At 36.9% G+C, this 17,524-nt stretch overlaps 1 protein-coding gene across 2 annotated transcripts; it reads left to right on the top strand.

The window, feature by feature from the left end:
• The first annotated feature begins 529 nt into the window (after nucleotides 1-529).
• Nucleotides 530-17,259, top strand: LOC127651758 (myotubularin-related protein 7-like). 2 transcript variants are annotated; one of them, XM_052137763.1, is made up of 14 exons: nucleotides 530-759; nucleotides 1,475-1,594; nucleotides 2,634-2,796; nucleotides 4,018-4,175; nucleotides 7,342-7,470; nucleotides 7,597-7,731; nucleotides 8,131-8,263; nucleotides 8,366-8,475; nucleotides 9,628-9,753; nucleotides 9,847-9,896; nucleotides 11,597-11,797; nucleotides 12,368-12,502; nucleotides 14,978-15,104; nucleotides 15,729-17,259. In XM_052137763.1, exons 1-14 carry the CDS (start codon nucleotides 736-738, stop codon nucleotides 16,047-16,049), a joined length of 1,932 nt encoding a protein of 643 aa, XP_051993723.1. In that variant the 5' UTR covers nucleotides 530-735; the 3' UTR covers nucleotides 16,050-17,259. The 2 variants fall into 2 exon arrangements, with proteins under 2 accessions (XP_051993723.1, XP_051993724.1); XM_052137764.1 differs by having other exon boundaries at nucleotides 14,978-15,132; nucleotides 15,729-15,925.
• Nucleotides 17,260-17,524: the final 265 nt, after the last annotated feature.

Below are 17,524 nucleotides of genomic sequence, written 5' to 3'. Positions count from 1 at the left end.
AACATGACCAAATATTATGTAATAAATAAATATACGCAAATACGGTACTCAAATGAGACGTGTCTTTTTTCCGCCTTTTATTTGGGATATTTTTGCCTGCTCGGTGTTTATTCTTTTCAAGGGCGATATATTTAAATGATGATACAGTCCTGATGGTTGTGAGAGCCCAAACGGATGCGTGCGTACGTACGTACGCATGCGCCGTTGTAAAATAATCCTTTGTTGCAGTATGCGAAATTACGAATTCTATTCGAAGGATAAAGTCATGCATATTAAAAAAAGCTTTTGTGACGTTGTGACTTCCCCAAAGCTTCCAGTCACATACCCTAATTAAAATAAATGAGCCAATCCTTTTTCCTAGTTGGATTCTTTAATTCGCCGTTTGACTAGAATCCACCTACAAATGGCTGCCTTCCAACCAATTGGATAAGACTATAGAGCAAACGTCACATAACGTTGTTAATATTCATGAGCCGTGCCTTCGCTGTAGTAGGATTCGTTGCGTGCGGTCTGTGTGTGTTGACCATCGTGTACCAGCCTGAACAGCGGATCTCCACACAGTCAGACACAAGAACCATTGCTATAATTACAGTATCTACTGGCCTTCCCAATATCAAATGATGTGCCTGTAACCAACATGCGACGTCCGGTTCGATTTATCTGACCTGAATAACACCCGATACCCTGTTAGGTTCGGATTAATTTTCTGCGCATCATTTGGACGGCGTCTCTAGGATGGAGCACATCAGAACACCAAAGGTAGCGCTGTCTGTCTAATGTCCCTTATGTCCTTTCCTTTATCATTAGACGCTCGCTATACGGCATTTCATCCGTCCCACCTCTTTCCCTTGCATAGCATATGTTTAATTAAAAAGGTCATTTTTGTCTACAAAATGATTTTTCGTAATACTAATAAATGAGTTCGCAGAATAAATCCGATGATAGGCCACAATAACAGCCCCACATCTTCATTCACATACAGAGCTTTGTAAAATATATGTGAATAATTCTGCCTCATCACAGCTGATAAAAGTCAGCAGGTCTTAACCATTTATTTTCAAGGCACATCAGTTTCAAGTTTATTGTATGCATGGTTTAATTAAATAATTTTAGGGCAATTCTGAAACACATTTCAATTTGTATATATTCCATTAAATTGAATTGTGTAGGGTTTTAGAAAAATACACAAATAAAACCTAAAATATATATATATATATATATATATATATATATATTTTTTTGTAGTTAATTTTATTACAGATTACTCAATTCAATTGGATGTAATTTGTCATGAAATTGAAATGTGTAATTCTTAAAATTAATATAAAATTAAATTATTTGAAGATAAAGATATTTTAAAATGTGCTTTTGTTGTTCAGTCAAAACAGACATTTCTAATACAACCTCAAAATGACAATCACAAGGCACTACTTGGTAGCATGTTGAGAAATTATTGAATGTATTGTTCTTCCAGGTGGAAAATGCACGAATGATTAATAATCTGACCCCCAGGAAGTCTATGGTGGGAACATTGTACCTCTCCTCTACTCACACTATATTTGTGGAGAACACAGAAGCACGCAAAGAGACCTGGGTAGGTACTGAAACAAACTCTTCCATGCCAACAATGAAGCTTCCTCTTGAAAATAATCCAACTTACTTTATCTTGGTCTTGTTTGTGTGATCCTTGTAGCTGAACATAAATTTAGCACACGATTTTCCTAAATATATCAATCTGTCTAAACATGCCTTTACCTAGCTGTAGTCCTAAAAGTATTTTTTTTTTTATATAAAAAAAATATTAATTAATTTAACTATTAGAGAGGAATTACCTTGCTCTGTCTGTCTAGATCTGTCTCTCTGTTTAAACTTGTCTACTTAAAGGGATAATTCACCCAAAAATGAAAATGTTCTCATAAACTCACTCCCACGCCATCCCAGATGTTTATGACTTTTGTCTTATGCAGAACACAAATTAAGATTTTTAGAAAAATATCTCAGCTCTGTTGGTCCATTCAGTGCAAGTAAATGGTGGCCAGAACTTTGAAGCTCCAAAAACCATATAAAGGCAGCATACAATTAATCTAAATGACTCCAGTAAATTAATGTCTTCAGAAGTGATATAATAGGTGTTGGTAAGAAAAAGAAACAAAACTGTTTTTGTTTTTTTTACTACAAATCTCACTTTCACTTCCACATTGTTCTTATTTTTTATCTTTGTGCATATTGCCACCTATACTGGTGGCGATATGGGCTAGGTCAATGGTGAAGATTTGTAGTAAAAAAAGGACATGCATTTTGATCTGTTTTTCATCCACGCCTATCTTAGAGCTTAAGAAGATATGAATTTAACCATTTAAGTCTTATGGATTACTTTAATGATGCTTTATGTGATTTTTGGTGATTCAAAGTTCTGGCCACCATTTACTGTATGGACATACAGAGCTGAGATAATCTTCTAAAAATCTTCCTTTGTGTTCTGTAGAAGAAAGAAAGTCATACACATCTGGGATGGCATGAGGGTGAGTAAATTATGAGAGAATTTCTATTTTTAGGTGAACTATCCATTTATCAGTAACTCCAAAACCTTTTTTGGACTTAGTTTTGACTGAATCTCTCTTGTTCTGCTATAGGTTCTACACAGTTTGATGAGTAATGTAGAGAGACTCCCGACAAACCCATCTGGTAGTCCTCTTATTATCCGCTGTAAGAACTTTCATGTATACCGATTGCTGATCCCGGAGGAGAAGGACTGCATAGATGTGCACGCCTCCCTCACTCGTCTTTCACGCCCAGGTGAAGTAAAAATGGCCAGGTCAAAAAAGTACTCGACAACAATCAGAGAGTAAATACATAACATGGTGCCAACAGAGAGTTTTTACTTTGAGAGCAAATTTAAAGGCTACATGGAAAATATATTTGCTTTCTTTCATCTTAGTGAAACATTAGTGATTTGGTGGTCTTTTAGGGTTTCATTATTATTTTTAAACATGATTAAGGACCACTTTCTAGATTAAATCTATTTCTTGGATTAAAAGTACAGTATTTGGTGGTTAATAGAGTTATCAAAAACAGTCTAGAAATTATTTTATCTATTGTCTAAGGACCAGTTCCTAAGTCCAAATAAAAAATTGGGGATTCAAAATCAAATTTAAAACGGCAAACAAAACAACAAGTCTTAGGATTTTGTAAAAGGTTTAACAATGAAACGTTATGATTTAAAATGAATAAGAAATATTTACGTTTCTGCACTATTTCTGGTCACTGATCAATTAAGCGAATTGAGAGACTGACCATATACAGTAATTTCTTTGTACAAAAAGTCAGTTTTCCTTGCTTCCGTTAAAGCACACAAGATAATCTTTAGAACATACAGAAATCTGATCTATAGCCACATATAAACATATAAAATAGTTAATATATTTGAGCATATTTGTACACATGGGCATTCCACTACTCTTTGTGTTAGTGTATGTAGATGACTAATTTTGAAATATGAAACCAGTGAAAACCATATATGATAATATACAGTATATCATGTGTTGTCCAATAATGCTGAGATAACATGCAACAAACTTGTGGAGACTATGTCAGCTCCAGTGCATGATGTTATTAAAGCAAATGTTTAGCACACCAAACATTAAGACCATGTTATTTTGAAGTGCACATTTAAACTCAAATTGTTATGCTGATAATATAATTAGTAAAAAAAAAATAAAAAACAAACTGTTAAATTACAAGAATGTAAAATAGAATCCTTTTCACAAGTGCACTCAGTCTTTTCAACCCATTAATTGGCAAAACATGGATAATGCTCCATACATTAGATTTTTTTTCTGTGAAAAGCTAACACTGTGCCTTTTTTGCTCCGATATTGTTAGGTCTGAGCTATTGCATCACAGTGCATTATGAAAATAGTGCATGCATGAAATCAGGGCAAAATTAAATGGAGCTTTGTGAGTTTCGTCCATGGGACTTGCAAACTCATTAACTTCTTACATCTCTTTACCATTGCAGAACGCTATGGAGAGCTGTTTTGCTTCTTTTACAACCCTAACTTGGATAAAGAGTTAAGGGAAAAGGCCTGGGGCTTCATCGACCTGAAGGCAGAATTCAGCCGAATGGGAATACCTAGAAACCTCTGGCATGTCACAGAAGCCAATCATGAATACAGAGTCAGTATGGCCTCAGTACTCTGTAGTAATTATTCGTTAATTTATTACAGGACGTCTATTTCCATAAAAATTAAGGCATCAGTTTTTGAGTTACACCTATCACAGAGTGAAAAGCAAGTTAATGAATCAAAGATGAGGTGTGTAATTGTTTTTTTTCATATACCAGTTTAAAGGGACATAAGTGATTTTAGCTGTTCTGGATCTTTAAACAGACCTGCAGCAGGACTTGATTTTATTTAATGGGAATTGATTGGATTGTAAAAAGTGGGCTTTATGTACCAAAATGGTTCGTGGCTGTGTATTGTAAAAAAAAATCTTGACTTCGATACCGGTTCCTAAACCTTTTTCTATACCCATTTTATGAAATTCGTTTTAACAAGATTACAAACATTACATATTACCTCAAAAAAAACTTTGGTTTTATTTTTTCAGTTTGTTGACTTTTTTTCAGACTCAAAGACTCATCTCCTGAGCCTTCTGGTCTCCTCATGCCAGGGTTGGCAGGGGCAGAGGCTATAACATTAATGTGAAGAGGAAAAGAAAACAGGAAAGCTAAACTGTTACTTCAGACAACCCTAATGATAAGCACTGTTTAACAAGATAACTAGTTTAATGTACGTTATTCTTGATCAGTTACTGTTAACCTTAAAACATTTTTAGCATCGATTTAGCTAGCTATCTATAGCCATACATCCAAACAATATCTAACGTTACATAGGTCCCAGTTTATAGGACTATGTCACTGCACACAGAAACGTTAATTTAACATGTACACAAGGATGTACCACTACAAGTTAGCCGATTATGTTTGTTCGTTTGTTTGCTACAAGTTAACCTTACCTGTCGGAGTCCCAGTCATAGCTCCTCTGCATTCATCAGTAGTTGAAAAGTAAGAGGGATTTGTGCTGATAAGGATAGTCGTTTCAAGAACAGTCTGTGTCATACTGGGAGTAGAATGGAGTAGGTAGGTCTGTTAATGTATCAAAATATTAGGCTTCATAATTATTTCCAAAATATGTGAAATACGAAAATATTAATGGTGGGAAAATTTGCACTATACAGGAACATTGATTAAAAAAAAAAAAAAACATTCACTGGTTCAAAATGGAAAAGAAAAAAATGCACAATACATTGTGTTGAACAGAAGAATGCACAAGTGTAAGAAGATTCAGAATCTTTTCTGAATATTCTTTGTATTTATGGAGTATAGGGAGGTTTGGGTCATAATTAAAAAAAAGAAAATAATACTGTTTTTACATTAATTATGGAGCCAATATGAATAAAGGATAATATCATGTCTGACTTTATGTAAACTAACTCAAACAGACATTAAGTAGACCGCTGATTATCCGTATAAGATTTGAATATTATCACGTGAACAGTTACTGAAACAATCATTGAAATAAAAGTGAAATCTGTAATCTACACTAGCGGATAAAAGTTTGGAATAATGTACAGATTTTGCTGTTTAGGATGGAAATTGGTACTTTCATCTTTTGTTTGTTTTTGAGTTGCCACAGTATGCAATAGACTGGCTTGTCTTAAGGTCAATATTAGGTCAAAAATGGCAAAAAAGAAACATATTTCTCTAGAAACTTGTTAGTCAATCATTGTTTTGAAGAATGAAGGCTATACAATGCTTGAAATTGCCAAAAACTGAAGATGTCATGCAAAGGTGTACACTATAGGACAGAAAGAGTTGTGAAAGGCCAGATGTACAACTAAACAAGAGGATAAGTACATCAGAGTCTCTAGTATGAGAAATCGACATCTCACATGTCCTCAGCTGACAGCTTCATTGAATTCTACCCGCTCAACACCAGTTTCATGTACAACAGTAAAGAGAAGACTCAGGGTTGCAGGCCTTATGGGAAGAATTACAAAGAAAAAGCCACTTTTGAAACAGAAAATCAAAAAGAAAATGTTAGAATGGGCAAAGAAACACAGACATTGGACACCAGATAATTGGAAATGCATGATATGGATCTCAACCACATTGAGCTGTTGTGGGATCAGCTAGACTGTAAGGTGCGTGAGAAGTGCCCGACAAGACAGCCACATCTATGGCAAGTGATACAGGAAGTGTGGGTTGAAATGTCACCTGAGTATCTGGACAAACTGACAGCTAGAATGCCAAGGATCTGCAAAGCTGTTATTGCTGCATGTAGAGGATGTTTTGATGAGAACTCATTGAAAGTAGTTTAAGAGGTTATGAACATTCTTTTCAAATTGTAATAGTAATTTTTCACGTTATTAATGTTATGACTATACATTGTGATCAGTTGAATGCCACTTTGGTGAATAAAAGTACCAATATCTTTCCATAAGAGCAAAATCTGTACATTATTCCAAACTTTTGGCTACCAGAGTATGAAGGCAGATAAGTCTGATCTTTAAACCAAGCAGGCTCACAGAAATAAAAATGTAATGGTGTGTAACATCCTAAGGACAAATAATGATCACGAGTAAAGGTGCAGTATGTTGCCTACCTTTCCAAGTGTATTCTCCAAATATTCCTCAATGTGCATAATATATCGGAATTGGAGAAGGAAAAAACAACAATGAACTAATTTTGCTTATAAAGACACGCAATTCTGAACGAGGCAGAAACCAAACCTAATCTTTCTTAATTTAAAGTGTGCGCTTGTTTCACACGCTCTGTGTCTGTTGTGAAAGTGAAATCTGAGACAGCCTCTGTAGCAGTGTGTGTATTATTGTGTGTGTATTATTATTATTATAGTGATTATAATTGATTATTACATTTTGTAATCTACGCATCGTTTCGGCATAATATTGATGCATTTTACGCCCCTACCTATTATTATTATTATTATTAAACATTAAAAAATAAAAATGTAATTTCACTATTCCTATGCCACGGCTCATTGTAGGGGCACTTCAGCAAAAGGGCAGGGGCTCGAGCCCCTAGAGCCACCCCGTCCACACGTGCCTGCAGCCATTTATTGAAAAAATGGTCCAGCGTATTTATAAAAAAAAATAAAATATATATATATATATATATATATATATATATAATATTGTTATTTTGTTGGGTTTGGAACAACATGAGGTTGAGTAAATTATGGCAGAATTGTCATATTTGGTTGAACTATTTCTTGCATGTAAAGCAATAAAGCAGTTCTAATCAGTATATTTTGAATGACAGCTGTGTGACACTTACCCATCGGAGCTGTTTGTGCCAAAATCAGCCTCACCTGCTGTCATTGTGGGTAGTGCCAAGTTTCGGAGTCGAGGACGTCTTCCTGTTCTCTCCTACTTCCACAGGGACACCAGTGTAAGTGCAAAATTGTTTCCTTTTAAAGCTTTAAATGTTTTTAGCATATGCATGCTTCTTACATTATATACAGATCTAAATAACATAGTAGGTTGAGCTAAATGTGTCACACCATTGCTTATCTAGGCGTCTATCTGTCGGAGCAGTCAGCCTCTTTCTGGATTCAGTGCACGTTCCTCAGATGATGAGCAGATGCTGATGGCCATTATGAAGTCGAACCCTGTCAGCGAGTTCATGTATGTGGTGGACACAAGGCCAAAGGTGAAGAGTCACAAAAAAAACAAGTGAAAATACAGGTTTGACAGGCTGTCGAGATTTACATGACATCGTTTGAAAGTTGTCTAAGCTAATTGTGTAGGGAAATTCAACTGAAAATCGCATTTAAAGTGATAGTTCACCCAAAAATGAACATTCTGTCATCACTTACTCACCTTCATGTGTTTCAAACCCGTATTACTTTTTTCTAATGTAAAACAAAATAAGAGATGTTATACTTGGACTCAGTCAACATTCACATTCAGCCTATCTTTTTGTGTTTCACGGAAGAAAGTCATACTGGTTTGGAATGACGTGAGGGCGAGTAAAGGAACCACTGAGCATAATGCAAATAATAATAAATGTCATGACTTTGAAACACTGCTATGCTGTGATTATTTCCAGCTGAACGCAATGGCAAATCGTGCTGCAGGGAAGGGCTATGAGAATGAAGACCACTACACTAACATAAAACTGCAGTTCACCGGCATTGAAAACATTCATGTGATGAGGAACAGCCAACAGAAGCTAATAGATGGTAGATAGATTCATATTTATTTGTGCTACACAGTCTCATTCAGCAGTTTTTTGCTTTGTTGTCCGTACGAAAAAATGTGCCATTTCTGTCCTTGTTTATCAGTTGGTGGTCTCGCAGCTCCGTCCATGAGTGATTTCCTGTGGGGTCTAGAGAACTCTGGGTGGCTCAAACACATTAAAGCGGTGCTAGATGCTGGAGTCTTCATCGCAAAGGCAGGACCCCTAAGAAAGCTTTAAATTAAATGCAATGTTTCTAAATGTAAACAAAATAGCCCAGCATAACGCTTCATGACAAGTACACCATTTAAACATATTTTTTTATTTTTTTTAACTAAACAATTCAGGAAAAAAAAGACTGATTAACTTGACACACAAATCAGTGATCAGCAGCAGCCTCGTTAGCATGCCCCCCTCCCATGCCGACTGACACGGTTCGAATCCCCCTGGGAGTGGGTCGAGCAGGACTGAATACAGTGGTGCCATTGACCCAGATGGGGGTGAGGTTTAGTGGGTGAGTGTTACGGGAGCCAGCTGGTATGTGACAGCTGTGCGTTATTTGTAAACCTCACTTCTCTGGCCTCAAGAGGCTCACTAGCGACTGATGCTAGATGCTGTAGCCTTTAGCCTCCTCGTTAGCGCACCCGCCTCCCCTGCCTGCTGATGTTGTTTCGAATCCAGCTTGGAGCAAGTCGAGCAGGACCTGTTACAGTGGTGCCTTGACCCGGATGGGAGTGAGGTTTAGGGGGGAGAGTGTAACGGGAGCCAGCTGGTACGTGATAGCTGTGCGGTATGTGTAAACCTCACTCCTCTGGCCTCAAGAGGCACACTAGCGATTGACGCTAGAGGCTGTTGCCTTAAGCCTCGTTAGTGCACCCGCCTCCCATGCCAGCCGATGCCGGTTCAAATCTCGCTCTGAGTGGGTCAAGCATCACCGGTTACATTGGGCCAGCTCATAAACGTTAAAAAACACACAGTTTCAAAAGTGTAGCCACAAGACATAAACATTATGCATGTTTACATGATTTTAGTGTTATTAAAATGCTTACTAACCTTATCTGTGTCAAGTTATATCAAAAATTACATGACAACGTAATGCCGGTATATACTGTAATCCTGGTAAGCAATTTTATCATACTACAATTATGTAGAACAGAGATTCTATCACACTAAAATCATGTTAACATGTATAATGTTTATGTCTTGCGGCTATAGTTTTTTCAGTAAAAAAGGGAGGAGTCTAAATATATATATCAACATTATGCCACAAATGCTGTTGATTGTGCCTAACTTGTATTTACCCCAGAACATTTTGTTAAGAGCAACAGGGTATGATTGCTGTAATCACACATTTATGTGTGTCCACAGGCATTGTCAGAGGACGGAGTGAGTGTTCTGGTCCACTGTTCAGACGGATGGGACAGAACAGCTCAAGCATGTTCAGTAGCTAGTGTGCTACTAGATCCATACTACAGAACTATCAAAGGGCTGATGGTAAAAATACAGTGCATTTGATGATGATTTTTATGATGTTCTTTTTTGGTGTATATTCGTCAGTCTTGAGCATATGTCTCTCTTCGCTACTAGGTTCTTATAGAGAAGGACTGGGTGTCATTTGGACACAAATTTTCCCACAGGTTTGTGCTTCACATTTCACTCCCATGAATTTTGTGCGTTTCTGGCCTCACATGTTGGACATCCCACACAAATTACTTGAATTAAATTCCTTGAATTGAGTAATTGACTGAAGTAGAGGTTTCTGTGAATTTTCTGTGTACATCTTGTAAGGATAACATGTGAGACCAGAAAAGGCATCATTCCTCAGTCCATTGCATGACTAAACCATCGGTTATAGTATGTATGCAGTGCTTGGTTGACTTATGCAAGTCTGTGAGTTTTATAAGTTTGCAAGACATATAGAGATGTCATAATGTTTAGTGTATCAAAAAAGTATTATTTTATATTTTTATATATTACAAATAATTTTCCTTATTACATTAAATCAGAATTGACCCTATTTACTTTGAGTACATTTCCTTGGTTTAAATGTGATTTCATTAGTGCACGTTATTCCAAAGATTTATTTTTGTCATAATCAATTTAATAACATTCTCTGACTACTATCTGACACTGCCTAGGCCATGAGCACTATATTAGGTGCTGACTAACACACCTGGAGTTGCAAGTTCGAATCCAGTGTGTGATGAGTGACCAGTTGGCCTGGTTGCTAGGGTGGGTAGAGTCATGTTGGGTTAACCTCCTCATGGTCGCTATAATGTGGTTCTCGCTCTTGGTGGGGCACGTGGAGAGTTGTGCATGGATGGCGCAGAGAATAGCACGAGCCTCCACGTGCATTAGGTCTCCACGGTAACGCGCTCAACAAGCCACCATGATGACTTAGAGCATATTGGGCATGCCAAAAAGAGAAAAAATAACAAATCTGGGTTACCATGAAGCACTTACAATGGAAGTGAATGGGGGCCAATATGTAAACATTAAACTACTCACTGTTTCAAAAGTATAGCCACAATACATAAACTATATGTGTGTTGACATGATTTTAGTGTGTTGCAATTTCTTACTAACCTTTTCCGTCTAAAGTTATAGCCAATTTTACAGATGACGTATAGCGCAATCCCCAAAACTCAAATAATACACAAGTGTTATCAGAAAAATGTATGCAAGTGCTTTTAGAAAATTATAAGCATCGCACTTCTCTAAACTGTCATTACAAAATGACACTTCAAAAATTGGCCCCATTCACATCCATTGAAAGTGCCTCACTTTAACATCGATTTGTTGCTTTTTTTTTTAAGAAATGGAGGGATAAGTTATTTTGTTTTTTTGTAGTAATCAACATTATGCCACAAATTGAGCTTAACTTGTACTGAACCTGAAATATTCCTCTAACGTTGCTAGTAGTTAATATGCATTGTAAACATGACAACAATAGCAAATATCGATTTGAAAACAAAGCCTCCACGTCCTGGTCAAAAAGCTTCTCAAATGTTGGTGCTGGCAGGCTTTCAGGAGAGTAGTCATTAAAAATAGGCTGAAAACTGGCTTTGTAGTATAAAACGCCCACTTTTACATTCCCATGCAAGCCCCAATTGAATTTGTTTTCCGTTGAATATCTTGTTTCATACCAAAATACATTACAATATGGAAGTAAAATGGGTTGGAAATGCTGTTTTATGCTATTCTAACTTATGACAAACTAAAAGGAATGATGCATGCGCTTTGGCTACATATTTACCATTTCCTCTTTGTACCACTTTCTGGTGTCACCCCTGTTCTGAGGTGCATTAATCATTCATTATGCATCTTCTCCACTCAGGTATGGTCACCTTGATGGTGACCCTAAGGAGATTTCTCCTGTCATGGACCAGTTTCTGGAGTGTGTGTGGCAGCTGAAGCAGCAATTCCCCTGTGCATTTGAGTTCAATGAGCGATTCCTCATACAGCTTCACACACACATCTACTCCTGCCAATATGGGAACTTTATTGGGAATTGCCAGAAAGAGAGAAGAGATTTAAAGTAAGAACACCAAACATTTTTTGGTCATAGAAACTTCACAGACAGTGTTCATAGATGTTTCTACCTCAATGATACAAGGAGTTCGTGATTTGCCAAAGTCAGGACATATTGGCGTTTCTACACTTCTTTGTCTGTCAGAAACATCTGTGGTTATGATCAAATCTGTTAATTATTGCTGTATTCAAAATCTGTCATCTCCTTACCTTGATGTTGTTCATGTTGAAAGTCGTGTATGGCTTTCTTTCCTCTGTGGAACACAAAAGAAGATGTTGGACAGTGTTAACCTCAGTCACCATTCACTTTTATTGTATGGAAAAGATGCAAAGGTTAACGTGACTAAGGCTGCTGTTCTGTATAACATTTCCTTTTGTGTTTCACTGAAAAAAATAAAGTCATATGGATTTGGAAATACACAAGGTTGAGTAAATAATGTCCAAATTAGATATTTGGGCGAATTATTCCTTTAAAGCTTAAAGCATTAAACTCTCCAGTATAGCTGTTAGACCAACTTGGTTTCAGTACCTTCTATGACCTAGTTTTCCATTTCAATTTCCCCCTGTATGCATACAGGTTACAAGAGCGAACACACTCTTTTTGGCCTCACCTGTGGGAGAAGCGAGCAGAATACACAAACCCTCTGTACAGAACAGACCACAGCCAGACACAGGGTGTTCTCAAACCTCTAACCACTGCCTATTGCTTCAAGTAAGTCAAGCAGACCAAAACAGCCCTGATTCCATTACATGATTTCTTTCACTTCCTCTTGTATAGTGTTCATGACACATGCTTGATTCTGAATTGCTTCAGAGGTGACAAAGCTCCAGAAGAATGACAAAGTTGTTTGGGCTTGTATTACAAATCGTTTGCAATGATATCTTAGTGCATTCTCTGCCTCTCAGAAAGGCACTTAAACTGAAAGTAAAGTTTTAAGTAAAGTAGGAAGATGAAAGAAAAATCTGTTTTCTTTATGACACATATTTAACTTATATGGCTTGACTGACTCATTTGGGTTCAATTGTTGGCTTTTCATTTTTTTGCATGAATTGTTAGTGGTGCTAAAGCAAGCATCACAACTACTTTTTGCTCATGCATAGGGTTAGGGATTTGATTGAACCCCTAACCTTAAGAATTTAAATTTGGCCCACACTATTTGTGCTACAGACATGTACAATATCAGCCTAGAAATGCCCTACAACCACCTATAATGCCCTAGCAACTGCATAGCAATGCCTTGGGATGGGGAGTTTTGCACAGGCAAGCACCATTCACATTTATTCTGAATTTATTAAAAATAAATTCAGACGATTCAAACTCAAAAGATGTTTAATCTTAGAGAAGGTTAATATTTTGTTGGTCAGATTTAAAAATATAATAACTAGGGCTGTCAATCGATTAAATTTTTTAAGCTGAATTAATTACATGATGTAATGTAATGATGAAATAATGATACATAGTTATATATATATATATATATATATATATATATATAAAATATTCAGATAATTAAAATGCATTACATTCTTGTAGCAGAAGAGTTAATCATTAAAAAGACGATATAAAAAGCGGCTTTAGAATACAATGTATCGTTTACTACCATATTACTGAACATAAGCCAATCATTGGCACACAGTTCACAGCAATCAAAAGTGAATTTGTCAATCAGTTGGAGATTTATTATGAGGGCTTGTTTAATCAATTTACACCTGAGTCAGACATGCTTGTGTAGCGTCTCGTGCGTTGCGTCATAAACACAAAATGTTTAGGTCACTGTGTCATGTTAAATATAGTTTAATACTTAGAACACATCTTGAGATCCCTTAGTTCGGATTTGCACTCCAAGTGGTTTGAATGCAAGAACGTAACACATGTTTGTTACTCTGGAGTAAACAGGTGGTACTACAAGCTTGCATTTCTCAGGAATCTTCCATATCATTGCGGGCATTGCGATTAATTGCATACATTTTTTTTACGCGTTATTTTCAGTCAAATTAATCGCACTGAATTAACGCGTTAAATCGACAGCCCTAATAATAACATAACAATAAAAATTAGGGCTGTCGATTTAACTTAATTTAGTGTGATTTAATGAAATTACAAATAATGTATTAAAAAAATTATGCAGTTAATCATGCCCCCTACCTGTATGTTAATTCCAGTTTTGTGGTCCGTTATGCATAACGCAGCGGCTCATTTTGCTTATCATGGCCTATTCGGTCCGTTTCGCGGCCGACCCACCGGCCTGCTCTGTTCTTCCGATGACCAGTATGCCCCTGATCGGCCCCAAACTGCGTCGGCCCACCGGGAATTTTCCCGGTATGCCAGATTACCAGTCCAACCCTGGTTCATTTCGTAATGTAGAATGTTCCTACCATAGGAGCAATTCAAGCTTGATGTACCACCTTGGATGTTTTTGGGGGCAGTCAGCGTACCTCTATTCAGGCAATGTGTCTCGTCAAACCAACAAAGCAACAGGCAGCGCAGCCTTCCACAAATGCAGACTAATCTCACAGTAAAATGGAAACACGGAATGGCTTTTCTTTTGCTAAAATCGGTCTGAAATGCGAAACACTGCACCCTGTGACCAAAGCGGTAACTGTTGTTGGGCGTATTTGCATGAAATTGTCCATGGAGGGGCGCCAAAAGCGAGTTGTAAAGCAAGTTGTTTTCAGCTGTAGAGGCTGTAATACAGTAAAGAATGCATATTTTATAAACTGTACCTTCCAACCCAAACCCCAAACTAGAGATAGACTTAGACCAATAAAAGGGTTATATTCATTGATTTGGAGATAAAATAAACAATATTTTGATTGCTTTATAATTTTTTAATTGTCTAAATGCTTGTTTGCTGCCACAGTACATGATATAATGTATTTGAAATATCTGCTTCATAATATTTAATATATGTTATATTTAGTATTATTAAAATTATTATATACTAAATTATCTTTATTTTGGGGCCTTTCTCAGTAATTAATGATATGTGATTAATTGCGATTAACTAATCGGCAGATTCGGCACATCATGAAGCTAATATGGTGAAAATGTTTTATTTATTGACAGCCCTATTATTAAAAATCTAATAACAAACTCATAGCTCATATATAAATAGCTAATTTGATCAAGGACTCAACACAGGAAGAATATAACTTGAACTGATTTTATAACATGGAAATGATCTAGGTTCTGGAAGGGAATGTACGGCCGAGAAGAGAAAAGTATGGGATCAAATCAGTCTCCAGCTGATTGCCTGAATGCAGTGAGGGAGGAGTCACAACAATTGGAGGAGGAGCTTAGCACCCACCAGGAGGTACCACGGGAGACGGACGCTGGACAAGGCATACACATGCATGCATAAATATCACATATGAATCATAAAGCTGTTGTTGGATTATGCAGCCTTTCCAAAACCTAGCCAATAGTTAACACAATAATTTAATAATGGTTAATATTTATGTACTAGAGGTCAGCAATATTAGTAAATAATGCTCAATTTCATTGGGATATATCAAGATGCTCTCACAGGAGGAGAATTTGAACTTCTGCCTACTCATCCCACTCAAATAGTCAAAGGTGGGTGCTAGCAGTGTTTCGGGTGGTAGTCCTCCACCAATGACTACAAATTCACATTCATTCGGGCATGAAAAGACCAGTTTTTCTTGTGAATATTCCTTCATATTATGGAATTAAAATGGGTTGCAAACGTTTCATGTTGACTTCAATACATTTCTCAATTGAAAATAATTTAACTAGCCTTCTAGCACCCACCTAACAGCATCCATATCAGTATGAAATCATTTGCTTACATCATTAAAGTTTGAAACTGAACTCACCTCTCTTTGCTGCTGAATGTTGAACTACTATGTTGGCCTACCATCTTCCTTGTTCCCTTCATAAACTGACCATACCTGTGTTAACTTCTTTACCTAAACAGAGACTTGCCCAGCTGAAGGAGAAGAAAGCTCCAGGGGAGAGGAAGAAGCCCAACAAGCTGTCTGAACGTGTCCACCGTCCAGTTCCAAATGATGTCGAACTCGGCAGCCCTCTAGACTACTTTGCCACCACTAGAAGCGAAAGACACCCTCCTTCGTTCACACTGCCACTAGAGCCAGCAGCCCCATCCAGGAGCGGTGACCCTGATGACCTTTTAACCTGCAGTGATCTCGAGTCGGGTGTTGCTGACCTCAGCAGCCACTCCTCTAGTGCTGGGGATGACGCCAAGGATTCGGATGATTTGATCAATACAGATGCCTGAAATACAACCGGTAACAAGGGATAAAAGCACAGTAAGGGGTAAACTGGGAACTGCTATTTTAATGTTATTTTTATTTTTTTATCTGTATATGTGCACATATCAGAGATGGTCTAGCAACAAGCCTATTGTAGCAAGATCTTTTAACTTATTTCACCATCTGCTTCTTCAAGCCTTCAGTATGAGTCAGTTTTTGTCTTTATAATCGACATGGTTTTGTTTAGAATAGCCTACAACTGTATTCATACCTGAAATATGTGAAATAACTAGAAGACCTACTACATTTGCAGTGTGCATCAGAGCAAAAAGTGAAATACCGTATGCTACTATTTTTTCAATGTACTCTTTTCCAGTGTAACAAATGAATCCAAGTAATCTGCCACAATTTTTAACCATCACATTCTTAACTCTTGGCAGTCAAATTGAATGAGTTAAGCTATTTTTAAAATTGGCTTTAAAAAAAAGAAACGTTTTATCTTGCTGAATTAAACACTGAACGTGATGAGGTTGGTTGAATGTGGCGTACTGCTGTTTTGAAATGTTTGTCGTTGCATAATGCATTGCTTCACATACAACTTTTAAAAATAGTAGGCAGTATAATTGTACACTGCGCTGTATTTTAGGATTCCATTCGGAACATACCTCATGTCTTCACTGAAAAAAGATTGTGCCTACCAAAACCATGTTCCAAACTGTGCTATCCACTTGTATTCAAAGACTTTAGGTGGTTAAGAATTGCTGTACAAGTGAAAATAAGAACTGGATGGCATCTGTACTTAGTTCCTTCTGATTTCTATGTGTATTACTAGCATAACTGAGACAGAAAATCAATACTTAACAAATCCCTGTAATTAACATTTCAACTAGACCATTGGATTTTAAGCACAGATTTGTCTGGAACATAATAAACATTTCAAGGACGAATGCCCTAAATAAAATGTTTTCTGAAAAACAAAACTAAATACTTGACATATCTAAAGTGAATTTCAGAGCATTTCCCTCAACTTGGTAAAGCTAGAGAACAATTTATGTTAATTGTGTACTTTTCTGACTACTTCATAGATGGGACAAATTAGGGCCATTCACATCGAATGCATTTTTGCATCTGTCTGTACTGTTTTTTTGTAGCAGTTTTTGATTGTTGTGCCACTCTTTGCGCAAAAGCATCAGGTTTTTAAGACACTGCGTCAAGTCAATAGAACTTTTAAAAATGCATCTCGATACAATGCACTGGATTTAGCTTAAATAATGCAAGACCACATTCGTTCTGAATGGCGAAAGTATTTTAACATTTGAAAATTACACACTTCACCTTAAACCAGATCCTGAGCTGACATGAGTGACTTCTCTTTGCAAGCCATATTCAAGCAGTTGGATCATTAGCGCCAAATTCAGGAGAGAACATCTGACACACAAACATAACACTCTAAAATGCTTCTGGTGTCTAATGGAAGTATAATTTTTGACCATACAAATCC

Source organism: Xyrauchen texanus, chromosome 11 (assembly GCF_025860055.1).
Source record: "Xyrauchen texanus isolate HMW12.3.18 chromosome 11, RBS_HiC_50CHRs, whole genome shotgun sequence".
In the NCBI taxonomy this organism is placed as follows: domain Eukaryota; kingdom Metazoa; phylum Chordata; class Actinopteri; order Cypriniformes; family Catostomidae; genus Xyrauchen; species Xyrauchen texanus.
This window is presented reverse-complemented; position numbering and strand designations above follow the sequence as displayed.